Source organism: Marmota monax, unplaced genomic scaffold (genome assembly GCF_021218885.2).
Source record: "Marmota monax isolate L192 unplaced genomic scaffold, Marmota_monax_Labrador192_F-V1.1 WCK01_AAM20220418_F8-fsc00079, whole genome shotgun sequence".
Lineage (NCBI taxonomy): Eukaryota > Metazoa > Chordata > Mammalia > Rodentia > Sciuridae > Marmota > Marmota monax.
In genome coordinates this window covers 8,537,142-8,564,150 of record NW_026694099.1, presented here as the reverse complement: position 1 = coordinate 8,564,150, position 27,009 = coordinate 8,537,142, and the positions used below count along the sequence as shown (strand labels likewise).

Here is a 27,009-nt window from a genome sequence, read left to right as displayed (position 1 = left end):
TAAAAGCATCAGGATGGAAAAGCTTCTGTGGGAATGGGAAGGACAGTTAAAAGAGACAGACATTATTACCCTAAATGCATGCATGACTGACTACATGACTGGAGTGACTCTGAACCATGTACGGCCAGAGGAATGAGAAGTTGTGCTCCATTTGTGTACCATATGTCAAAATGCATTCTACTGGAAAATAAATCAATAAATTAAAAAAAAAAAAAAAAGAAGAAAACTTCTGGAGAAAAAAACTGAATAAGTGGCGCCTTGGGACTTTCATGAGGTTTTCACTTCCCTCTCCTCTTGCTGTACCAAACCAAGCCTTAAATCATGGCTGCCCTAGGTGTGCTGACAAGGAAGTCTTTCTGAAGGCTGAGCAAACAGAGATTATGTGCTCTGTATATTGGGAAAACCAGCTCCTGATTGCAATTATGATAGTTACTTGTTTTCATCTTTCAATCCCAAAGTCTGGCAGAGCAGACCTGAACAATGCTAGCTGCTCCAGTATGTCCTGCTTACATGCTAAAGAAAGATGATACAAAATGTATGACTCTAACTGGAGGGAACAGGAAACTATAGTTGAGGCTCTAAAAGGTTCCCCTCTATTTCTGTTATGGACTGGTCTGTAGAAGTTCTCCTGGACAAAAGAACTATGTAGCAAGCAGAGGAAAGTCATGGGTTTTGGATTTTTTTTTTCATAAGGCTAAAGGTGACAACCTTTTATAAATGTCACAGAAGAGAGGTGTGTATGTAATATAAAATAAATATAAAACTTGGTCAGAGAGAAAGGGAGGGCAAAAATAAAACCATGTAAAATGAAAGGGAAAGATACAAATTATGTGTCTTGGTAGGGAAATTAAATTCAAACTAGAATGCTAGAGGTCATTACACATATATGTGTCAGATAAGAGCAGGATACAAAGACAAGTACACCTATTTCTACTTCCAATAAAAATCCAGTTAATGTCTGACACATCAGTACAACTAATCCAACTATACTATATACTCTGTTACATCTGATTCACTTTAATTTTCTGGGTTTCTAGACTTATAAGACTTCCTGCTGTAGGTGTGAGGTTATTTAGCTCATTTACCTGGACTCATGGAGATTCCAACTGAGAGGGCTGCTAAAGCTCTTCTGTATAGTTCTCTCATTTTGAGATGAGGGGTTGTGTGCCTTGTCCAATACATATAGTTACTTAATGGATATTGAGTTTCTGCACTCCTAACAAAGTGCCTATTAGCCCTAGCCATCTTCCTGATTTTTAAATCTAAAGCCTTTTTTCCCCTAACTTCTTTGTACAAGTAGGAAAATATTTATCTTGAATTGCTTTAAACAATCTAGTTAAGATACAGTGTTACTCGGCTGGGATTGTGGCTCAGTGGTAGAGCACTTGCCTAGCATGTGTGAGGCACTGGGTTCTATACTCAGCACAGCATATAAATAAATGAATAAAATAAAGGTCCATCAACATCTAAAAAAAGTTTTGTTTTTTTTTTTAAAAAAGAGTTTATATGCTGAATAAAAATATGGACATATTTCCTGGTCTTGGGTCTCCTAGGTCAAAGGGATGGTAGATTTAGGTCACTTACCACCAGAGGGCACTTAGTTTTTCCCAGTTAAAGAAGCTTCCAAATTCTGCCTGTAAATGTATTTTATCAACAGGGTATTTCCTATCATCATAACAGGTAAATGGTCATTCCCCAGAATATCAAGTTGATGTAAACATACTGGTTCTTGGGCTGGGGATGTGGCTCAAGCGGTAGCGCGCTCGCCTGGCATGCGTGCGGCCCGGGTTCGATCCTCAGCACCACATACAAACAAAGATGTAGTGTCCGCCAAATACTAAAAAATAAATATTAAAATTCTCTCTCTCTCTACCTATCTCTCACTCTCTCTTTAAAAAAAAAAAATACTGGTTCTTGGCATAGGTGTCTAATTTATATATAGAGACAAACATATGAATGTATGTATACACATAAACATTAATTATAATTAATATATATTTGTTATGTACTAAATATATTTTAGTAGATATTTATCACAATTAGTGTTACTATTTTAGATTCAAGCTTGATGGATTTTCAAAGGACTTCTTTATCCCTTTACAGATTGTTTGAAGAAAAATTAAATTAAAAGTCAATATTCCTGGGTAGGGGTTATGGCTGAGTGGTAGAGTGCTTGCCTTGCATGTGTCAGGCACTGGGTTCAATTCTCAGCACCACATATGAATAAAATAAAGGCCCATCAACCAACTAAAAAATATTTTTTAAAAAAGTCAATATTCCTGTAGAGCACTCACACAAAGCCTAGTGGGTTTCTGCCAAAATCTGTAGGCCTACAGTATTCTAAGCAATATTTGTTCTTGGGGGTCCTTAAGCATTTTTGTTTTAAAAGAAAGAAAAGGAGAACTTTATCTGCTATAAAAGGAATACAAGCCAGGCAATTTCTTTAACCCTTTAGTTTATCAACCCTGAAGGCCTTCTTCTGATCATGAGGGGATTTCTAGAGATTTATACCTGCATCCCTGAAAACCCATTCTCTCTCTCCGAAGATGAAGCCCCTTCTGGCTGTTATATTCATTTTGAACAAGCCTATTCCATGTGCTTAAAAGAAGTTACTATATAATAGTTATTATTAACAAATGCCATAACATTGCCCTGTCTGGGGGAAAAAAAAGAGTCTTAAAAAAATTGTCTGTAAAAAAGGCTGTGGTAGGATTATGTGAAACACCTGCACCTCTGGCTGTCCTATCAGTTGCTGATGACAGACATTCTGGAATCTGTTGAACCGTTTTCCTGCCCCATGGCACTTCTGCTTTGCCAAATACTGTGGAAAACAGTATTGAAAAAGGATACATCTAGTTCACTCTGGAAAAGAGAAAAAGAATGCACAGGTAAGAAGGACACACAGGGACTGGACACTCTGAGCACAGGCAGCAACTGCTCTGCCTCAAGCCTAACAGCAGCAGGAGAGGCTGCTGCTGTGTATACAGAAGCCTAAGCAAGAGCATGAGCCCTGACTTGGGTACTGCAGCTAAAAACAAACAAACAAACAAAAAATGCAGGCTAGAAGAATTTTTGAGGGCAGAATAATTCATCTTCAGAAAATACAGGACATAAACTGAGCACAGTGGCACACACCTGTAATCCCAGCAACTTGGGAGGCTGAGGTAGGAGGATCACAAGTTCAAGGCCAGCCTTGGCAACTTAGGAAAACCCAGTCTCAAAATAAAATAAAAAGGCCTGGGGGTGTAGCTCAGTAGTAGAACACCCTTAGGTTCAATCCCCTGTACCACCAAGAAAAAAAAAAAAATCAAGGGAATAATCAACTAACTCAACCTTTACAGATGGTAGGTAATTTGATATGTGTATCAGAAACCTCAGCAATGTGCTATACCCTTTGAATCCATTGATTTTACTTATACACATCTATCCTAAGGAAACAATCAGACAATGGTATGTGATATGATATTCACAGTGAGGCTGGTAAGTGTCTATTAAGGTGAAAAAATTGTGTCTGTACTGAACAAGTACAAACTTTTATCCTCCTGTCATTAATAAAATGATTAAAACTATTTACATAGCATCAATTTGTACTGGGTATTATAAGTAATCTAGAGATGATTAAAAGTATGTGAGAGGATAGGCACAGATTACATGCAAACACCAAGCCATTTAATATAAGGAACTTGAACATCTGGGGATTTGAGAATCCATCAGGGTAGGATTTGTCCTGGAACAAATGCCCCACAGATACTGAGGGATGATATATGACTTGCACATATGTATGTAGAGATGCATGTTCTAGAGATACAGACAGATATATAAAGTCTAAGAGGAAATGTTCTTAGCAGCATTTATCACTAAGTGATGGCTTACTGATACTCCTTCCCCCACTTTAAAAAAATGCTTAATTTTTTTAGAGTAGCAGAGATATCCAATGTATATATACCCTGCCTTCACACACGCATGAATGTTGTGTCACCCTGTCACCAGAGAAGTGTCTTTGTTACAACTGATGAGCCAACCTGGACACATCACTGCTGTGCTGTGCAGAGTCAACAGTTCAAATTAGGGTTCACTCTGGTGTTGTACAGTCTGTTTCTGGACAAATGTATAATGGCATGTAGCCACCCTCCTCTTTCATTCTACTTGTATGTATTTAAATTTTTTTTCAATCAAAATAGATATTTATATAATGAAAAAGTCTCAGAGGGTGAAAGGACTTCAGGTCTCTCAAATGTGGCATTGAAACCCCTGCTACATTTTCCTCAATAGCAATAGCCCTCACCTCTGTGGAAGTGCCTTCTTTGAAGTTAATTGGTTTGGCTTTTGGTTCTTAAAATGTGATGCCGAGATGCTGCTTTCAGCCGAGACAGCATGAGACAGACCTCTAAAATTTAAAATCTGGAAACTCTTCTAAGATGAAAAATATCCTCAGAAAGCATGTTTAAAATGCACAAACCTAAAAATAAATCTTAGATGACAAAGCACTCTCGATGAGTGGGACAGATCCTGTTTTCTTTCCTATTAGTACTCTCCTCTCTTCCTCTTCTTTTTGGTATGGTTTCATCCTAAACTAGGTCATCCCTAGTGCAGTCCAAGTCCTGCATAATTGCCTAGCCTAAAGTAAATTTTAATCTTTACTTCTGTGGTTTATGTGGTCACTGACTCTCTCTCCCTAAAATTATAGCTATAATTCAACAATGTGCTATTTATTTTTAGTTACTGAATATAATAATAATATTTTTTTTAAAAAAACAATGATAGTGCTTGTACTCACTTTTTATTTTCCCAAGTTAAAGACATTGTTGTTTTCAGAAATTATAATCTTCTTGGTGTGTGTTAACTTAAAATAGCTAATCATTGCCAGCCCAGAATCACAGACCCTGACTAGCAACAAGTCTAGCTTAACATGAGAGTGGTCACCAGGAGATAAGTAGGAGGTAGAGCTATACTGTTCAATATGGTAACCACTGTGCTAATGTGGTGATTTAAATTTAAATTAGTTACAGTTAACTAGCACTTAAATTTCAATTCCTCAGTTACACTAACCACATTTCAAGTATTAAAAGCCACACACGGCTAGTGCCTACCATACTAGGTTGCATGGATATAACCATACTAGGTTGCATGGATATAGAACATTTGTGATATTGCAGAAGGTTTTATGGACAGTGCTGGTCTGTGGTACTGTCTCCAAGCAATCAACAGAGAGATATTTTTAAAGCTAGTCCCAATGCTGTCTGTTCCCTAAGGGCCTGTCTTGGGAATGGCCTGACCTCTTGACCTCTTCAGCTTTGCAGGGCACCAATCCCTTCCTGGACAGATGTCCTGTCTCACTGCTGGCCACTATCTTCTCAGCTTCACTCCCTGAATTAGGAAATCGCTGACAGCAAACTTCAGGAACTAAAGTAATGGTTCAAAAACTTGAACATGCATCAGAATGAGGGGGCCTCCACCCAGAGTTTCTGATTCAGTGGTCTGAAGTGGGCTCAGGATTTGTATTTCTAATCGTTTCCAGTACTTGCTGCGGCGCCAGGAACCAGACTTTGAGAACTACCACTCCAAGGCAACAAAGACTAGCTAGTTGATTGGCCCGTGAAGATGTTTGCCAGAATTCAATGCTGGCCTTAGGAGTTTGACTGAAGATATAACTTCTGAATGAGTTTTGCCTTTTGCAGGTTTTGGTGTACTCAATATTATTAATTATGGATTCGACTCCACTATTGCCTCAGGAAGAAGTTTGGAAAGAATTCCTTCCTAATCCTTTTACATAAAAGCAAAGTTAAACAAACAACCTTGAAAAATAATTAGCCTTTACCATTGCTACTACCAAAGAATGTCTACTCAAGGCTCAGGAAGGCCTATCATAGCAAGTAAACCATATTCACATGTTTTTGTTTGTTTGTGGTTTTGGGGATCAAACTCAAAACCCAATTGATTCTTTTTTAAGACTGGTTTTCAAGCTAACTGCAAGCTACAGAATCAATATTGTAAAGGACTAGCATAAGGATAAACATATAGACCAATGGAATGGAATAGAAATGAGAGTCCAAAAATCAGCCCTCATATTTATGATCAAATGACACACAATAAAGGTACCAAGACAATTCACTGGAGGGAAATAGTTTTTTCAACAAATGGTGTTTGTCCATCAACTGACAAACAGATAAAGAAAATACAGTATATCCATAAAATGGAAGATATTGCATAATGAAAAGTAAAAGTGCTGATATATACCATATCATATGGATCTTAAAACAATATGCTAGTTTAAAAAAAATAGCCACAAAGACCACATTTTGGAAAATTCTATTTATCTAAAATGTCTAGAACAGGCCAATGCATAAAGACACAAAATAGATTAGTGGTTACTCAAGGCCTGGAATAGGTGGAGGGGAATATTTAGGGGAAAATGCTAATGTGCATGATGTTTGTTGGATGATGAAATTTCCTTAAACTGTGGTAATGAGCTGCAGGACTATGTAAATACAAAAACCCAATTATACATTTTAAATGGACAAATTGAATAGTATGCAAATTATATTTCAGTATATCTATTAAAATAAAATAAGGGGGATTGGAGTTATAGCTCAGTAGTAGAGGACTTGCCTAGCATGTGTGAAGTACTGGGTTTGAATCTCAGTGCCAAATATAAAAAAATAATTAAATAAAGGCCCATCAATAACTAAAAAAATATTTAAAAAAAGAAAATAAGGATGGCTAGAATGGAACTCATTAAGGGGAGCTGAGTTTTCACCCTTAAAGCAAGGGTTTGAATGAAAATGATTCTTAATGTGAAAAGGTACTGTTGTCTTTGGATGGAAAGCAGAGGAAAGAAGAGAGTAAGTTAGACAATAAAATTTTGTAACTAAGTAAAAAGAATTAAAAACTAAGAGGTACATAGCAGACCCAAAAGGGTCTACAAAGAAACTATTAGAGCTAATAAATGAATTCAGCAAAGTGGCAGGATATAAAATCAACACGCATAAATCAAAGGCATTCCTGTATATCAGCGACAAATCCTCTGAAATGGAAATGAGGACAACCACTCCATTCACAATATCTTCAAAAAAAAATAAAATACTTGGGAATCAACCTAACAAAAGAGGTGAAAGACTTATACAATGAAAACTACAGAACCCTAAAGAGAGAAATAGAAGAAGATCTTAGAAGATGGAAAAATATTCCCTGTTCATGGATAGGCAGAACTAACATCATCAAAATGGCGATATTACCAAAAGTTCTCTATAGGTTTAATGCAATGCCAATCAAAATCCCAACGGCATTTCTTGTAGAAATAGAGAAAGCAATCATGAAATTCATATGGAAAAATAAAAGACCCAGAATAGCAAAAACAATGCTAAGCAGGAAGTGAGAATCAGGCGGTATAGCGATACCAGACTTCAAACTATACTACAGAGCAATAGTAACAAAAACAGCATGGTACTGGTACCAAAACAGGTGGGTGGACCAATGGTACAGAATAGAGGACACAGAAACCAATCCACAAAACTACAACTATCTTATATTTGATAAAGGGGCTAAAAGCATGCAATGGAGGAAGGATAGCATCTTCAACAAATGGTGCTGGGAAAACTGGAAATCCATATGCAACAAAATGAAACTGAATCCCTTTTTCTCGCCATGCACAAAAGTTAATTCAAAATGGATCAAGGAGCTTGATATCAAATCAGAGACACGCCGTCTGATAGAAGAAAAAGTTGGCTACGATCTACAGTCGGTGGGGTCGGGCTCCAAATTCCTCAATAGGACACCCATAGCACAAAAGTTAATAACTAGAATCAACAAATGGGACTTACTCAAACTAAAAAGTTTTTTCTCAGCAAAAGAAACAATAAGAGAGGTAAATAGGGAGCCTACACCCTGGGAACAAATCTTTACTCCTCACACTTCAGATAGAGCCCTAATATCCAGAGTATACAAAGAACTCAAAAAATTAGACAATAAGAAAACAAACAACCCAATCAACAAATGGGCCAAGGACCTGAACAGACACTTCTCAGAGGAGGACATACAGTCAATCAACAAGTACATGAAAAAATGCTCACCATCTCTAGCTGTCAGAGAAATGCAAATCAAAACCACCCTAAGATACCATCTCACTCCAGTAAGATTGGCAGCCATTATGAAGTCAAACAACAAGTGCTGGCGAGGATGTGGGGAAAAGGGTACCCTTGTACATTGCTGGTGGGACTGCAAATTGGTGCAGCCAATTTGGAAAGCAGTATGGAGATTTCTTGGAAAGCTGGGAATGGAGCCACCATTTGACCCAGCTATTCCCCTTCTCGGTCTATTCCCTAAAGACCTAAAAAGAGCATGCTACAGGGACACTGCTACATCGATGTTCATAGCAGCTCAATTCACAATAGCAAGACTGTGGAACCAACCTAGATGCCCTTCAATAGACGAATGGATAAAAAAAAATGTGGCATTTATACACAATGGAGTATTACTCTGCATTAAAAAATGACAAAATCATAGAATTTGCAGGGAAATGGATGGCATTAGAGCAGATTATGCTAAGTGAAGCTAGCCAATCCCTAAAAAACAAATGCCAAATGTCTTCTTTGATATAAGGAGAGTAACTAAGAACAGAGTAGGGACGAAGAGCATGAGAAGAAGATTAACATTAAACAGGGATGAGAGGTGGGAGGGAAAGGGAGAGAGAAGGGAAATTGCATGGAAATGGAAGGAGACCCTCAGGGTTATACAAAAGTACATACAAGAGGAAGTGAGGGGAAAGGGAAAAATAATACAAGGGGGAGAAATGAATGACAGTAGAGGGGGTAGAGAGAGAAGAGGGGAGGGGAGGGGAGGGAGGGGTGGGGGGATAGTAGAGGATAGGAAAGGCAGCAGAACACCACTAGTATGGCAATATGTAAATCAATGGATGTGTAACTGAAGTAATTCTGCAATCTGTATATGGGGTAAAAATGGGAGTTCATAACCCACTTGAATCAAAGTGTGAAATATGATATATCAAGAAATTTGTAATGTTTTGAACAACCAACAATAAAAAATTAAAAAAAAAAATAAAGTTATATTTTAAAGTGTAAAAAAAAAAAAACTAAGAGGTACATAGTTTTTTAAGAGCTGAGTCTTGAAAAATACCTAAAACATATAAGTTTGCAGATATGTTAGATGAGCCAGAAGGAAAGATAAAGAAAATGTAACATCATTTGAGTTTTAACTTTTACACATTAAAGCTCTATAGTAACAAATAATCTTAAGCTATACCCAACATGACCTAATTTCTAGAAAACTGGGTTCAAAAAACAAAAACACTTTTTAGTCATTAGACTTACCACTCGGCTGAAGTACTCGTCTAAAACTTCCACAAAATTGTGGATGAATTCATAAATAGCCATCTCATTCTGAAATAAAAGACGAATATGCAATGAATTTTAGCATGGCCCTCAAGCAAATCAGACACAGAAATGGCCGGTCAGTTGGTCAGTTCCCAGGTTTTAGAGCATGTGACCAAGGGAACAAATGTGAGCAAAGTAACTTTCCATTGACCAATATTCAGAATAGTTCTACTTCTCCCTTATTTAAAAGATGCTTATTAATGAAAGAAATGGAGAAGACCTTAACCTCTAAGATTTCTTTGTGGTCAATGTTGAATCTGACCCAACTGAAACTTCAGATCCCAGTGTCAAGGCTTTGTGCTCTACTTCCTGACTTCATCATCTACTGGCTCAAGCATTTTCCAGATTCTTTGCACCATCATTTTTCTGTCTGTGAAGATGGGGAAACCACTCAAAGTGCCTTATGGATAAAAGCAATCAACTGAGATTTCAGAACATTTTATATTTGAAATACCTGGAACTGGGATGAACACTCCTGAAGAGGAACTAACTTTAGGAGATATAAACATAGGACAATCATATAGTTTGCTCTGATTTTTGATATGTAAGCTCATGTTCAGTGTCATAACTGATTGGCCTCTGTTTGTCTGAGCTACCCCACTATCAGACAGAACAAGAGCAGGACACTGGACTTGGTTAGGATAAAGGAAGACACTAGCTAGTGTGGTGGCATATACCTATAATCCCAACTATTTGAGCCCTCAAATTTGACACCAGCCTGGGAAACACAGTGAGAAATTGCCTCAAAAAAAAAAAAAAAAAAAAAAGTAAAAAAAAAAGCAGAACAGAAAAACTGGAAGGCATCTGGGATGTGGCTCAGTGATAGAGTATTTGCCTAGCATATGTGAGGCCGTGGGTTCAATTCCCAGTGCTGCAAACAAACAAACAAACAAAAACCAAACAAAACCCAGAAGGGCACTCTGGGGTTTTAATTTTCTCCATTTTATAAGCTGCTCATGTAATCCAAACAAACATTCTACATATATCTCTTCCATAGAACTTTCCCACCTTGATAGAAACCAAGATCCTAGAGAAGTGCTGTGATGCGTGCCTATAATCCCAACTACTGGGAGGCTGGAGGATTGTACATTCAAGTTCAAGGATTGCAACTTAGTTAGACCCTGTTTCAAAAAAAAAAAAAAAAAATGTAGGGGCGGGTTTGGGGGATAGGATCCAGCACTACAAAAAGAATTCTAAGAAAAAAAAAGAAACCAAATACATTCTGGAAAAGAGTCATAACAATTCTTAGGCCAGTAGTAAGAAAATGTCAACATAGGGAGGAATAAAGATCAGACTGTTATCTCTAAGTATCTTGTATTTTCCAAATACTCTTAGTATCTTACCTCAGTGTCATTAACTCCAACCACAATGAAGAGAGCTGCATATTGCCGATATATCAGCTTAAAATCCTTATATTCAATAAAAGAGCACTAGATGAAACACAATTAGATATTAGTACCTTTGGTCGACAGAGACTTCTCCAAAATGGCATGCATAATTTCTAGGTTGAGTATCTGCCAACACACTCCAAGAAATACATAACATTCTCATAACATTCAGGGGACTACTTGGAAGCATCTCTAGGGGGAGTTGGAGAAACAGTCTGGGAAAAAAAGTGAGTGATCACATGGGTTCTCACATGTACTCCTCATTCCTTTACTTGGCTATGTGGAAATCAGCAGACAAAGCTAATGAATAACCAGCATTTTAAATTGCCTTCATTGTGAAAAGATTTTCTTTTTATGCAATTTATTTGAAAAAAACTGAAAAACATTTTTTTTCAAAGGCTCTTAGGAGTTTCTAATATTAAAAAAAGTATCAAGTATCAAAAAGTATCAAGAACTTTTGTGGGTAAAATAATAACTATGTTGATATTAGAATATTTTGTAACCTCGTTATGCCAAAAGCCTAGCAGCTACTAGGTTTTTGTTTTTGGTTTGTTTTTTGGATACTGGGTCTCTAACCCTGGGGTTCTTTACCACTGAGTCACATCCGAAGCCCTTCTTATTTTTTATTTTGAGACAGGGTCTCCCTAAGTTGCTGAACCTGGCCTTGAACTCACAATTCTCCTATCTCAGCCTCCCAAATTGCTGGGATGTACCACTGTGCCCAGCATAGTGGGTTCTTTTTAAAATCTAAAATAATAGTATATTTCAAAAATACCTAAGAGTATATATATTTAGTCCAAAGCCTATATTTCAAAGGGTTAACTATGAGTGTAAATGATGTTTGAAATTGTGGAGTGCCTGCATTCTGCAGAAATATTGAAACAGGAATGCTTCTAAATGTGTTTACTTAAAGCATGTGGCTATCAACAGCCCTGTAACAGTTGTTTCCATCTGACACCATAAACCAGTGTGCCATAGAAGGCCAAAGTAGTAATTCAAAGAGGAACTCTGAGATGTTTCAATTGGAAAATCAATTTAGAAGCCAAGGGAAACACATTTGCAACATGTAATGTCTGAGCACTGATTAGCTTAACATTTTATGGCTTAGTAGTGGTTTCTACAGGCAGTCTTTCTATATATGCAATGAAATGGAGAATGAAGAAAATTAATGAATGATTAATTATCATTTATAATGATAAGCTTTCTGATTTTGCCTCAGTTGTTGAGTGTTTTCCTATAGATTTGACATTTAGGACCTGGATTTAATAATTCTCTGAAGTTCTCTGTGAAAATAGACTCAGTTTTAAAAATTCCTTTTCATGGGCTAGGATGTAGCTTAGTGTGTGCTTAGCATGCACAAAGCTCTGGGTTCAAGCCCCAGAATCCCTATCTCCAATTCCTATTTGTTATTCTAATACTTTTATTTAATCACCAAATTTTGGCAGGATAGATAGATTTGCTATTTCACATGAATTTTTAACTTCTATTCCCCCATCTACATAATAAAATAGTTAAGAGCAAGTTTATTTTGCCTTTAAATCATTGGTGATGTATTTATAAGAAAGATAAGCAGATAAAAATTGTCCTCTCCACAGGAATCATATTATTATTCTCCAGTATAAAATAGATTTTGAATAGTCACCTCCATGTCAGCCACCTGACCTTCATTTTTTGGCTTCAGAAAGCCACCTGCTATAGGCACTCCTAACAGTTCCAAGGACTGAATTTATATGAACAAAAGAAAGATTATATGTACTAGCAGGAGTAAATTTAGCTGCCACTTTCATGGTGAACTGAGACAAATATGCTAACCTAAATAACAACCCAAGACTTTTCCTGTTTTTTCTTGTATTTATTCTCTTAAGGAGATATAAAGAGAGCTATGCTTCCTTTCGTTTTCATTGTATTTCATTCCTTGTTTTCCCTAATAGCTGTTGAAGGAATACAGTCCAGAGAAAATGATGGCCCTTGAGACTAAGTAATAACAGATCTGTCAAGGCTGAGTTGACTGCAGAGATAAAAGAGAGCTTCAGAAACTTACCTGTTCATTGGATCGAGAGAGACAACTCTTTATGACTTCTGTTTCCAGAAGTGTTCGCTTATTAATCTCCACATGCTCATAGTACTTAGAAAGTCGGGTCTGGCCTTGTTTATTCACCATAAGGAAAAATTTTATCATTTTTTTCCTGGCCAGTGTTTTTCCAAATACAGTTTAAAAGTTATAGCAAGGGATGGCTGTCATTGGAACCTGGAGAATAGAAAAATAACAGAAAGATAAGATTAAATTTCTCAATCATATTGTCTGTTCTATAGATGAACCAGAAGTAAATAAAATATCATTTGATAATATTGGTCTTCACTCCTACAAACTGAATAAGGTTTTAATTAATAATAACCAAACAAATTTTCATTAGTTATCTTCTGAATCACTTTTCAGCATCCAAATACCGCTACTCATATTCACTCAAGTTATTCATCTGTTTTGCTGGACACCAACTTTGTGTTAAGTATCAGAAGAATAGGGAGATGAAGAGGTGATGTTTTTGATCTTCCAACTTTTATACTAACTAAAGGTGCTAAACAGATAAGTAAATATCAGTAATGCAAAGTGATGAATTATAACTGGGGCCAGTGCATTTGCTTAGGAGCACAGAAGGAAGGAGCAAGGAATGGTGCAAGAGAGTCAAGAAGGACTTCCCAGAGAGGGGAAATTTGAGCAACTTCTTGAAGGATGATCTAGAAGGAGAGGCTTTAGGTTGAGAAAAAAGCTCTGGAAAGTTCACTGGTTGCAGTTCAGAGGGCAACAAGAAAGGTCTCAGAAAATTAAGCTGCTCATATATGTTAAAAAGGAGGGAAAGATCACTATAGGGCTTGGTCACCCCAATGAATATTTACATCTATCTTAACAATGCTGGTTGGAAGATGACTGTGAAGAGTCAGTCTGAAAAAGACTCAACTGTTAGAACACCAGGTAGAGGATGACTTAACAGGGCTTGATCTACTTTACGGCTTTTTTAAGTATAAAACATTAAATATTTGTTTTGATGAGACATCCATATCTGTTTGAAAGTGAAGTTAATAATCCATAGTAAACTAAGCTCTACTGAAATAAGCAGATTGCATGGAAGAATTGTACTTTTGGCAAATGTATGGTTATAGAACTAATCAGAATCCTAGATAAGTACAGAGCCTGGGACTTAGCTATTTTGTCCAGTGTACAACTAACTAGCCCTTTCTATTACTGATTACTGAGAAAGGGTTAGTTAGTTGTACACTGGACAAAATAGCTAAGTCAAGCCCAACACCAGTGTTTTTCTTTAGGGTTTTTGATTGCTTGAAATAAGAAGAATGTGTCACCTAAAAGCTTAGACTACAATAAGACAAACTGGGGCTAGGGATATAGTTCAGTTGGTAGAGTGCTTGCCTTGCATGCACAAGGTTCTGGGTTCAATCCCCAGCACCATCAAAAAAAAAAAAAAAAAAAAAAAAAAGACAGACCTGGCTCTGAGATCATAGCTTTGCCACATACCTGCCATGCCATGTGACTCCAAGTTGCTAGGCCTTTCTGAACCCAGTTAGATGACTATGTGTGAGGTGTAAGAATGAGAGGAGATCACATGCATTCACCAAAAGATCTAAATGGCCTGGTATTTCCGTGGTGCAACTAGAAACAACATTATGGGATAATACTCATCCTAAATTTTCTATTGTTATTTTTTACCCTCCCAGCTCCTCTCCTTTTTTCAGAGGAGGTACTGGGTATTAAACCCAGGACCTTGTACATCCTAGGCAAACACCCTATACCACTGAGCTATACCTCCACTCTAACATCTTTTATTTCCTAAACCCTATCAGACAGGTGGTTACTCACAATTCCAAACACTATGCTATAAAGAGCCAGGCCCCACATGGCAAAGCCTGGGGTTGCAAGCATTCATTCACTGTGCAGAACAGGATGTTATCTAGACCAGCTCAGCCAGGGATATGACAGCTGGGCTGTGGGGGAGGCTTGTGGTCATTCACTCCCTTTTCCAGGAAGATAAGCTCATTACACTGTGGGCAGGATTGCGACAGTCTTCATGGTGTTTGATCATTTGGTATTAAGTGTCACTTTTATTCTCCTTACAAATTATTGCTAGTACATTATAGTAGGTGACTAGGAAGCTAAAATTATGATTCACTCCTTCTTTCTTTTTTTCTTTTCTTAGACTTTTTTTTTTTTTTTTTGGTGTGTGGTGCTGAGGATTGAACTCTGGGGCCTCCTTGTACATGCGAGGCAAGCACTCTACCAACTGAGCTATATACCCAATCCCTTTTCTTTCTTTTATTCCTATTTAGCAAAGTTGTTTTAAAACCAACTTTATGATAGTTAAAAATTATAATCATATATTTAGATTTCAACTGCCAGATTAAAAAAAACAAAACAAAAACTCTGTAAGATACTCATCGACAAACCTTGGCTTTCAATGCCCTGGTCGCATTAAATGGTAAAATGAGTTGTAAAATGATCCCAATGAGATGTTACACCAAGGGATCAAATTGGTTTCCACCTTACAAGACCAGCATTCCTTCTCACTGACCTTAAGAGCAAGGACAACAAACAAGGACATGTTAGTTCATACTCATTAGGATGCAAACTTTCAATAGAACATCTAAAGGCACCTAAAGACTTCAATACATCTTTGTTTCTCTGCAAGCTCATAAACAATTACACAATTTACAATTATAGGATAACCTGGTGGTAATAAAGTGGAGAAGCACAATTGTATTTCTACTCTAAAATATATAATGCCAAAACAATGTGGAGACTTAAGAAAGAAATACATGTTTGAGAACTGGAGATGAATGCTGTAAACACCTATTCTGGTTAGTAATCATCAGGAAGGAGGGATATCAAATAATTATGAAACTGAAGTTAAGACAATAAGAAGGAATATGCTCAAATATGGGGAGTGGTCAGGGAGCAGGTATGAACTTCCTGTTTAGAAATTCGTTGCATTCAGTAATATACAAGGCCAGGGAAGACATTCTAATCACCAGAAAGTTAGGAGATTGTAGACTCAAAAGCTTTTGTGAATGTATATGAAAAACAAGGAAGAATAAATAAAGAAAAAGGCATTAGGGAAAGTACAATATAAAGGATGCTAGGATGCCCTAGCAGAGAATCTAGATGAAAGAAAGGTAAATCAAACAAGAACTTTTCTTGGTTTGGCATGAACATGCTTTGAAAGCCAAGATGAGAGAGACTGGTAGATTCATAGCAGAACACGTCCATTTCCCAGGATCCTACATGGCATAAACTTAATACTCAGAGAAAAGACAGAAGTACATATTAAACTGGGCAGTTTTCATATTTGTGATGGTGTCTTTCTGGGAGTTAGAACCGGAAGTCTTTACAGACTGTCGTCTAAAGATGGCAAATAGGTTTTGACCTGGGTGCTGACTAACTACAATGAACTGCCCTGAGAGGATTCTGGAGCTGCACGGAAGTTCAAAACAAAGGATGCTATGAATGATTACTGTCGATTGTGAGTTAGGAAATAGGGAGTGACAACATATGCACCTTATATTTGTCATTCCTGATGTGTACTCCCTTCATTTTGCAGATGTAGAATGAAATCCTGAATTCTGATCTCCTGACTCATAATGCTGTCTTTAATTTATCACATTGCCTTTTTGCCTCACTCAGTGTATTACTGGCATGAAACCATCATTTACATTTAATAATGTTGGTATTCTCTTTTCTAATGCTTCTGCACAATAAATCTGGAAAATACCAAATAAATCACCGCATGAAAGAATAGAACATGTTGGGTGCAGTGGTGCACACCTGTAATCCCAGCTCAGGAGGCTGAAGATAGTGAGTTCAAAGCCAGCCTCAGCAAAAGTGAGGTGCAGAGCAACTCAGTGAGACCCCGTCTCTAAATAAAATACAAAATAGGGCTGGGGATGTGACCCTGAGTTTAATCCCTGGTACCTTCCTTCCAAAAAAGAGTAGAACATGTAGCTTCTAGAAATAAAAGTGATTTAAAAAAAAAAAAAAATATATATATATATATATATATATATATATATATATATAGTTGTAGATGGACAGTACCTTTTATTTATTTTTTGTTTAAACATTTTAATTTTAGTTGTAGATGGACATAATATCTTAAATTTATTTATTTATTATTTATGTGGAGCTAAGGATTGAACCCAGTGCCTCACACATGCTAGGAAAGCACTCTACAACTAAGCCCCAGCCCCAGTTCCCCTTTATTTTATTTTTATGTGGTGCTGAGAATTGAATCCAGTGCCTCCCATATGCTAGGCAAGTACACTACCACTGGGCTACAACCTTGGCCCCAAGATACTTAATTATTTTGAGCTCAGTCTCCTGTACAATGTGAATAATAATAGTACTTACCCACTAGGTTGCTGTGAGGATTAAATGAGTTAGGATATGTAACATTCTCAGAATAGAGCTCAACAGGTGGCAGGCAGCAAGTGCTAAAGGGCCAACATCATAAATAACATATCACTTTCCTTGGTGAATCCTTTCCTGCCTATTCCAGTCTCCTTTCCATCTACAAAAAGCTAATTATCCTGTCTATAATGTATGTGATTATTATTTGATTACCTGTTGAAGTCCTCTATAAGAACTGTGATTCAGACTTTTTTGAGGGGTACTGTGGATTTAACCTAGGGGCACTTAACCACTGAGCCATATCCCCAGCCCTTTTTATTTAGAGACAGGATCTTGCTGAGTTGCTTAGGGTCTTGCTAAATTTCTAAGGTTGGCTTTGAACTTGTGATCCTCCTGCCTCAGCCTCTGGAGCTGCTGGGATTACAGGAGTATGCCACCATGCCTATGTGAAACTTTTTTATTATGACTGTGACAGAGATATTTTACATTGTGATCCACTGTACAGATATGTATAAATCTGAAACAAAAGTTCACAAACACTACTTACCCATACTACTTATATTGCACTCTGATTTTTCAAAATGACATTTCATTTTGTAAAAATACATAGTTGTGAGGGATTTTTGTTACACAGATGTATGGATTGCCAGAATTCAGCAAATATAAAGACTAATGTAATTCATTATAAGTAAATTTTATACCAGAAGAAAACCAGCTACAACATTTTTTTTTTCATTTCCAGTATACTGGGGATTAAACCCAGGGGTGCTCTACCACTAAGCAACATTCCCAGTCCATTTTTAAATTTTTTATTTATTTTGAGTCAGCGTCTCATTAAGTTGCTAGGCTGGCCTCAAACTTGTGATCCTCCTTCTTCAGTTTCCTCAGTAGCTGAGATTACAAACCTGAGTTACCATGCCTAGCTATATGAATAGTTCTTGAAAAACATTTAGCATGCTGACTTTTCATTTCTTCCCTTTATGTATATTAAATTATAAAAGAGTTGACAAGGTTATAGGGAATCATATCAACATTTATATGTCTAGATTTTTAGTGGTGTTTTAAATTGTTATAATTTTCTGCAGTATGATCTGGTCAATTGCAACATTAAAGGAACCTTGAAAATGATTCTTTTAACTCTAGCATTCCAGTCTTAAGAATTTATCCTAAGGTGTAATTAAAAATCTACATGCACAAAAATGTTCATAACACTGTAACAGTGAAACACGGGACAATCCCAGATATTGCAAGATGAGATAACAATCCAGAATTGTTATGTATCAAAATTAACACCAGCGTGATGTCTTTTATTAAAATTAAGAGCAAGAAGGGGCTGGGGTTGTAGCTCAGTGGTATAGCACTTGCCTAGCATGTGTGAAGCAGTGGGTTTGATTCTCAGCATCATATATAAATAAATAAAATAAAGGTCCATTGATAACTTAAAAAAAAATAAAAACTGGAAAATGAAAATAAACAGACTATGCAGAAGAATGGGAAAATGTATATAAAACAATGTTAAGTCACAAAATCAGAATACCAATTCTACATTCATATAGATTACAACTATGTAAAGGAAACATCTAAATAGGTAAAGATTAAAAATAGACCTGACTGATTCATCTTGAAAATATTTGCTAATTGAAAGAAGCCAGTCATAAAGGATGACATATTGTATAACTCCATTACACGAAATATCTAAAGGAGGCAAATCTAAAGAGACAGCCAAGAAGATTCGGGGGGCATAGGGTTCAGAAAGTTATGTCTAAGACGTAAGGGATGGTAAGAATAGTTCCATAAACAGTGAGTATAGGAAAAAGCCATTGAATTGTATACATTGAATGAACTTTACAGTTTGTGAATTATATCTCAAAAGAGCTGTAGGCCAATGGAACAATCTGGAAGAGCTCCCAACAGTCAAAGATAAGAATAATTTGAACAACACAATGTTGGATTATAACCCAAAGTATAAAATAAATATACATAATCGTATATGGACATAAATACATGATAGAATAAATAAACAAGGACAGAAGACTCCCAAATACTGTAGAATAAAACAGACTCCCAAATACTGTAGAATAAAAAAGACTCCCAAATACTGTCCTAATGTGACTCAACTCCCCAGTTCAGAAAGAGAAATAATAGTAGACAACATTCATACAATGCTTGCTTAGGTGCCAGGTGCTGCTTGAACACTTTGCCCACATTTATATAATCCTCCTAAGAGCCCTGCAAGTTAGAGATGGTTTTTATCTCCAAAAACTTTATGGATGTGAAAATATACTTGCCAAAGGTCACTATGTAAAATGGTAGAGGAAGGATCCAATTTCAATTAGTCTGTGCTCCCACACTCAATGCTCATTACTTCTGGATTTTCCTCAGGACTAGTAATTCAGTGATATCTGTACAAGGACCATGGAGGCACAATTTCATTCCCAATTCACTAGTATAAATCTAACTCTGGCCAGTTATACTCTGTGTAAAAGCTTTTATTGCATGTTTTGGTGTTTCAGTCTTGACCCTGGAGCTTAACACAAAAGGCACAATTCTAATAGATTATTTACTTTTTGTTGATATCAACATGGATCCTACAATGCTTAAGAAATGGCTCAATTAAATAATTATGAAAATTTAGTAAAGGTCAAACTGCTATGTTCTCTACATTTGTTATTATATCTAATGCTTCCAAAATCCCTAAGTCTGACTTGCTCTTCATAGAGTTGAGCTAATCTTCCTACTTCCAAAAAGTAAAACATACTAGGCAAATGCTCACCAAGGCAAGTTTTCAGACTCATATCTGAACTTAGTACTATTCTGGTTCAGATCAGATTTCAGGGTAGAGCACAGCCTTTGATGGCCTCCTTGACTGCCCTTTGCCCAGAAGCACTTTTTTTTAGGGGGAGGGAGGTACCAGAGATTGAACTCAGGAGCACTCAACCACTGAGCCACATTCCCAGCCCAATTTTTTTATTTCATTAGAGACAGGTCTCACTGAGTTACTTAGCACCTCGCGGTTGTTGAGGCTGGGTTTGAACTTGTGATCCTCCTGTCTCAGCCTCCTGAGCTGCTGGGATTACAGGCATGCACCACTGCACCCAGCCAGAAGCAAAAGAAAATATGTACAGTCAATAAAACCAAGAGAAGAAACATCCTGGGTAAAGCACTCTAGAGTACCAATGGGTAGGAAAAACTAAGGTAGCACTAAGAAATAGGGCAATAAGAGGAGAGGGAGAGGAAGAAGAAGAGGAGGAAAGAGTGCTTAAGAAGAGCAGGGACTGGCAGAAGTGGAGGTTAGAAAATGAGGATTTGTGAGGGTCAAAAATGCCAAGAAACCCAGAAACAACAATCACTACCCAAGGGAAAGAGTTCTGCTGGGAGTGAATGTGACTATAAGAACAATAGGGGGACTTGGGAAGAGGCCCAGAGTCCCTTTTGCAATGAGTTCAAGGGAAGGTACCATTAAGGAACCTAAAGCTCTCAGAAACCCCTGGTGGATACTTGATGGCAGAAAGGCAGATCCTCCACTGAAGAGAGCTAGTTAAAATAAGGGAAACAACAAAAAGCAATAGGAGTTATTTTAAAATGTCCCTAACAAATTTTTCAATCTTTTTTTGTAGAATATTGTCATGTATCTTAGGTTGGCCCATTGATAGAAAGAAAATTAAAAGTTACCATCATTTAAAAACACGTTATTGTAAAAAATGTTTGTTGTTGTTGTTGTTGTTAAATTTTACCAAAACATTCTCCAGAGGCTGAGAGTATGGCTCAGTGGCAGAGCATGTACCTAACATGCATAAGACCCTGGGTTCCAACCCTAGCACCAGAATAAAACAAAACAAAACAAAACAAAAACAACAACAACAAAACATTCTCCAAAGAGAACACTGTCTTTAACATAGAATTCCCAGGCCATATATCCATGTCTGGTATCATTCTTTTGAACATTCTCCCCTGCTGCTACAATGGGAGACAAACCATATTTCCATCCAAGCTTGTTGAAAAGTTTTGTCAGTTTCCCACTCAGTCACATTTTCCAGTCATTTTGTTAACATGTTTATAGACCTGGTTATTCATTCTTAGTCAATGTCCAGGAAAGACTTGGATCAAGACAATCTTTTTTTTTTTTTTTTTCCTTTTCAATTTTGACATCTCTATGAATTAGGTATTATACAATATTATCACAGCCTACTTTTTTTCTGCCTCATATTACCCAGGAGACAATTCCGGAATGAACTTGGACTAGAATTTGATATAGCATCCTGAGTTTCTTAAAGATTTTGATGTCTAGACTTTTCTATAGTCTTTGAAGGTTCTTTCCTTTTTCTTTTGCATACAAGATATTATTTGAATGAATCGAGTGTTCTACAAGTATTGCTGTAATTTTCTTAGCCACAGGCAATTACTACAATGAGAAGGAGCTATCTGATCTCATTTGGTATGTTAAACCTTGGTGCTGCTGTCGCAGATTCCTTCTTTTGTGTTTGGTATGTCACTTAGTTTGTACCTTTGGTTTTGAACACATCAGTCTACTCCTCTGGGCTGTAATATTTGTTCTCTGTTTATAAATGTAAGCACAGTGTCATCACTGAATTACTCTGAAATGACTTAAACTACGTAAAAATGATTTCAAACATGCAAATAACTTGGGAACCAGAGACAGCAATATTGAACCAATCAATAAGATAGTGGGAACCAATTTAGTGAAGGGAGACTTTATTTCTTGTTTCCCAATACACATTCACACTCACTAAGTGGGAACCACTTTCTGCCCTACTAAGGACTTGGCTAAAGTGACCAAGGATTCTTTATCTCAGTTTTCTCTTTCCACCGTGGAGCTAAAAATATTTGTCAAAACCTTTGCAGATGATGCAAACCCTATGTCTAAATTAGTGTTTATGAACCAGTTTGAATTTTTTTGTAGAAGGAGGCCAGGTATGTGCTCAGGAAGATATAAAACTATATATTTAGGTGAGTAATTACAAGAAGCTATTCAATTCTCAGAGGCAGAGTCAAAACTCTGTGTATATAAGATAGTGGAATATTTCGTAATAAGACATCTTAGTGTTTTCTATTCCTGACTTATTTAAAAGTCTGGAGTTCCTGGGCTGGGATTGTGGCTCAGTGGTGACACGCTTACCTAGCATGCATGAGGTACTAGGTTCGATTCTCAGCATCACATATAAATAAGTAAAATAAAGGTCCATCAACAACTAAAAAATATTTTTTAAAAAAACCACTGTTAAAAAAAAAGTCTGGAGTTCCTTATCATTCTTTGTTGACATAATATATGTAAATAAAATAAGATAAGTCCCTCTGGTCAAAATTAAAAAAAAAAAAAGTAAAAACACACAGGTACTAAAGATTAGCAATGGGAAAAGGGGAAAAAAACACTCTAAAATTCTAAACTTATCAAAGATATAAAGATACTTTCCGAAAGAATCTATGGGCAGGGAAAGAGAGATGAACAGGACTAAAAGAACAAATAGGAAATTTCAAAGGTGAGACAGAAGAGAGGAAATGACTCAGCTACAGATTAAGTCGGGAATTCCAGTTGGGTGAGGTAAATGATAATGTGGCCTGGGAAAGTTCTTTACCTACAGAGGACAAAATTCTAGAAACTCACTGCAGTGTTCTAATGATTGAAGTGGTCGAGCACAGCAATTGGGGAGGATGAGACAGGAGGATCACAACTGAAAGAAGCAAGAATTTATTGAATACTCATATGTGCAGTTCTAGCTTTCATAGTTGTTTGGTACATTACTGACCAGTACACACATGATTTAAATAGTGTAATAAGTAAGCTAGTCCCTGATTTATATCAACACACAAAAGAGATATTGGAATTTTGATCTTTTCTCAGGCTAGTTATATTTGGTGACACTCTACTGTATACTGGTTTGCTAAACTATGATGTTCAGTAGATTAGGTGTATCATCTCAATTTATGAGGGGTTTATGGGGAAGTAACCCTTTGTAAGGGGAGGAGCATCTTTATGTATATGAATACTATTAATAAAGAACAAAATATGGTCTGTGAGCAATTGGAAGACTTCTTGGAGAAAGTAATGCTGGAGTTGAGTTTTGAAGGAGGAATGGAAGAAATGGCATGTGTTAAATCACTGTGGAGTGAAACAGCATTATGCATTTGAGGAACCAAAGCCAGTAGTTTGGCTGCAGAGAATTGGTTGGCATGATGAGTAATGAAAGATTAGGTAGCTGGGACAATTTACAATTTTGAAGGATCTTTATATGCCAGCTTAAATTTGGGCTTTAAATTTGGAGATTACTAAAATATTTTTTTTTTAAAGAGAGAGAGAGAGGAGAGAGAGAGAGAGAGAGAGAGAGAGAGAGAGAGAGAGAGAGAGAGAAATTTTAATATGTATTTTTTAGTTTTCGGCAGACACAACATCTTTTTTGTTTATGTATGTGGTGTTGAGGTTCGAACCCGGGCTGCACGCGTGCCAGGCGAGCGCGCTACCGCTTGAGCCACATCCCCAGCCCTACTAAAATATTTTAAGCAGAAGATGACAAATCATATCTGCCTTTGAGGAAGACCACTTAAGTGGCAGTGATTGTGAGAGGTGGAGGAAGAGTTGAGGTAGGAAGATTTAAAATAAGTCATGAATGGAGAAAGGACTGGATGTGGTAGTTAAATAAAATGTATGAGAATGTCTGCTAGGCTTTAGATATAGTACTACTTAATAAAATATATAACATAAGAGAAACAATTTCCTTTCTTTTTCCTTTCCTAAGATCCCAGTCTTTTCTTGAACAGAAGGTACCCGTGGGAAATTTAAGTGTGCACCTTCCTCTTCTTTTGATGCTATCATCATGTATATCAACCATACCCTCTTGCAAAATGTTTCTTAGTACGTAAGTATTTGGGTATGGAGGCAGCATGTTGTGTATTTCTGAGCTTTTTATGTACTATAGTCCCTTGCCCTCAGCGAGTAAGACTGAATAAGCAGGTGATATGTGGTCACTAATAAATGAAGAATCAGTACTTTAATAATGTGGAGAAATAGTTCTTAATAGTACTGTGACCTAAGACCTCATTTCATATATAAATAATAGCAATTTGCTCTTCATTAAACTTTAGTAACAGTAAAGCAGGCACGATAAAATAAGATGTACTAATTTATCTCTTTCAAATTACATCCTGAGTGGTTATGTATATATTACGTAGTGAATCGCTTCTGCTCCTCTTACCAAACTTCCAAAACACAGCCCATCCCAGATTAGGAAAGAAGAGTAGAGGCAAAGTGGTCGACAGGCAGACGGGTGCACAGAAATGGGACCAAAGCCCAAACGAAGACGAGGAATCAATCACCACGGCTGGAAGGATCTGGGCTGTTTGCCCAAAAAGAACATCTAAGTCTCGGGAACTGACTGGTGCTAAGAAACCTAAGATAGAGCGAGTGACAGGCACAGAAACAGGCCTGACCCTTTGGGACTGCCTGAAACACGCTAGGAATGCAAGAGAAACGTCCGGAATCCAGGATTGGCTGCTGCCAAAGACAAGCTGGGCTTAACCCCAGCTCCAAAGGCAAGCAAAAGGCCGACTCCGTCGGTTGGGAAACGACGCCCTACGGCTGCCCACACGAAGGACACAACCCCGGAGCCAGAGGCCATCCGGCTGCCAAAAAGTCGAAGGGATCCCCAGAATCCATAGCCTAGACGAACACCCGGAGCCGTCTGTGGGCGGGCTTAGGGGCGGGGCCCATACTCCTCCGCCCTCTAACTGCGATCAACTGCGTCCTCAGCGCGCCTGCGTAGGGTGAGGCCGGACTCTATTTGGCTATTAAGCGTGCGGCGGCAGCGGCGTTCTCTACCCGGCATGCTGTGCGGGAGCAGCGGCCCTACGTCTATCCCTTTCCCAACCCTGCCCCTTCTCCCCCCCCCCCGCTGCGGCCCCCCTTTCCCTAAAGTGAGTGAGTGAGACGGGCAGATGGAGGAGGGATTGTAATGGCGGCGGCCGGCAGCTCCCTGCTCTGACCCACGGCAGGCACATAGCAACGACCCCCCCCTCCCCGCCCCTCTCCCGGCCGGCCTCCGCCCCGCCGTCGGCGCGGGGCCACCTTCCACGGCCCTTCCCCCAGCTGTCGGCGTCTAGCCCTGAGCCCCGGCCGGGGCCCCGCACACAATGGACGAGCTTGCCGGAGGCGGTGGTGGCGGCCCGGGAATGACGGCCCCTCCCCGGCAGCAGCAGGGACCTGGGGGGAACCTGAGTCTTTCGCCGGGGGGCAACGGAGCGGCGGGCGGCGGGGGTCCTCCGGCCTCCGAGGGAGCCGGTCCCCCGGCAGGCCCCGAGCTGTCCCGGCCACAGCAGTACACTATTCCGGGGATACTGCACTACATCCAGCACGAGTGGGCTCGGTTCGAGATGGAGCGGGCGCACTGGGAGGTGGAGCGGGCCGAACTGCAGGTACCTTGCTGGGGTCAGTGTGCGGGACGGCTACCATAGAGAGGTTCCCGGCCTGGGGCTGGGGGGGCGGATGTGGGGCAGGGATTCCCTTCAGCCCGAGCCCTCTCCTTGGGAGGCCGAGAGGAACATACCTGTGCGGCTCGGGGAATGATGGTCCTGCGACGGGTCTTCCTAGGGTCCCCCTCCCCCTTTCCCGCTGAAGCTTGTTCTCCAACCCTTACTAGCTACGCGGTACGGGCTTCCTTGGGGCAGCCATTTTGGCTTTTAGTATGGCGTCTGCGGGGGCTCCTCCGGAGGCGGCCTTCCCCGGCCTCTCGGCCTTGGGGCCGAGCTGTTCTTCGTGAGTCCGGCGCCGGGCTGCTGTGTACTGAGTTTGCTCTTGTTTATTCTTCTTGAAATTGAAAACCCGAGGACCTGAACTGCGAAGAACAGTTTATCACCTTTTCCTGGACCACCCCCCCTTTCCCGATTAGGCTTGTCTGTCCCCCTCCCCCGTGACTTGGTACGCAGTTGCCCTTTGACAGTCACGCTTTTTTCTTGGGCTGTTACCATGCACTATAGTTTGCGGCCGACTTGGGAAGTTTTCATTTTCCACCGTCAACTCTTGAGTTCCTACTTATCTGGGGTGCTGCTTTACTCGCTTGGATTTCCTTTAGTTCTTCCTTAGTTGCTGACTTTTCAACACTTTTAACACTGAATTTTTCTTTTTAGAGTAACACCTTCACCAGACTTCCTCCCAATCCCTTTAATTTTTATACAAAGCCAAACAAGACCGTTGTGTTTGTGAAACGATTGAGAAGATAATTAGTATTAGTTTGAAATGACATACTTGTTTCACAGTACCAACTCGTGAAGCAAAGTTAAATGTTCTTAGTACTCTTTAATAATTGAGCCTGACTTGTTCCTCTTAATTTAAATCTTTGATAGGCTGAGATGACCGACTTTTGGAAACTCTTACTAGTTTAGGGCTCAAGTCTTGAGTTTCAAAATTGCTGCATCTTTTTTAAAGGTTTAATTTTTTAAATATTTGTGTTTATTTTTAAATCCCTTCCCGGGTTAAATCTAAACATGCATCTAAATAGTGTTGCACTTTTTCTTCATACATACTTAGGGTGTAAGCATTATTGTTCATTGTCACATATACCTATGATGAATAATTAGGAAGATGTGTTGAAAGAGGAAAGGTTAGATTTATGTAGAAAGGATGTCCTCAAATAAATATGAGTCTCTTCAGTTTGATTTTGATTGAGTTTACAAAGTGGGTGAGGTTAGACTTTAAAAAAAAAAAAAAGTAAAACCACTTACATTTTGACACTTTAAATCAATTCATTGTTTTAGATTTGTGCATTGCTCTACTCTTGGGCTTTAAAAAACGGGCTTTAAAAAATTTTCAAAG

General features: G+C 38.4%; 2 protein-coding genes and 1 non-coding gene across 9 annotated transcripts in view; 1 reads left to right on the top strand and 2 right to left on the bottom strand.

Annotated features, from left to right (window-relative positions):
* Positions 1 to 26,076, bottom strand: part of Ap4s1 (adaptor related protein complex 4 subunit sigma 1) — a 33,144-nt gene extending 7,068 nt beyond the window's left edge. The window contains exons 1-5 of one of the 2 annotated variants that reach the window (XM_046465321.2): positions 25,745 to 26,076; positions 12,819 to 13,025; positions 10,733 to 10,819; positions 9,327 to 9,395; positions 2,851 to 2,862 (exon numbers count right to left, since the gene is read on the bottom strand). In XM_046465321.2, the coding sequence (XP_046321277.1) occupies positions 2,851 to 2,862; positions 9,327 to 9,395; positions 10,733 to 10,819; positions 12,819 to 12,956 (306 nt within the window). In that variant the 5' untranslated portion in view covers positions 12,957 to 13,025; positions 25,745 to 26,076. Of the gene's footprint in view, positions 1 to 2,850; positions 2,863 to 9,326; positions 9,396 to 10,732; positions 10,820 to 12,818; positions 13,026 to 24,397; positions 24,868 to 25,744 lie in introns of those variants that run through there. The other variant, XM_058585855.1, reaches the window with a different exon arrangement.
* Positions 14,525 to 14,598, bottom strand: Trnap-agg (transfer RNA proline (anticodon AGG)). Its single transcript has one exon. It is a non-coding gene; the product is annotated as a tRNA-Pro (tRNA).
* Strn3 (striatin 3) overlaps positions 25,128 to 27,009 on the top strand; it is a 90,835-nt gene continuing 88,953 nt past the window's right edge. For 2 of the 6 annotated variants that reach the window (XM_046465318.2, XM_058585853.1), the window contains exon 1: positions 25,130 to 25,613. In XM_046465318.2, coding sequence (XP_046321274.1) covers positions 25,332 to 25,613 — 282 coding nt within the window. In that variant the 5' untranslated portion in view covers positions 25,130 to 25,331. Of the gene's footprint in view, positions 25,614 to 27,009 lie in introns of all 6 variants that reach the window. The other 4 variants (XM_058585854.1, XM_046465319.2, XM_046465317.2 and 1 more) reach the window with 3 other exon arrangements.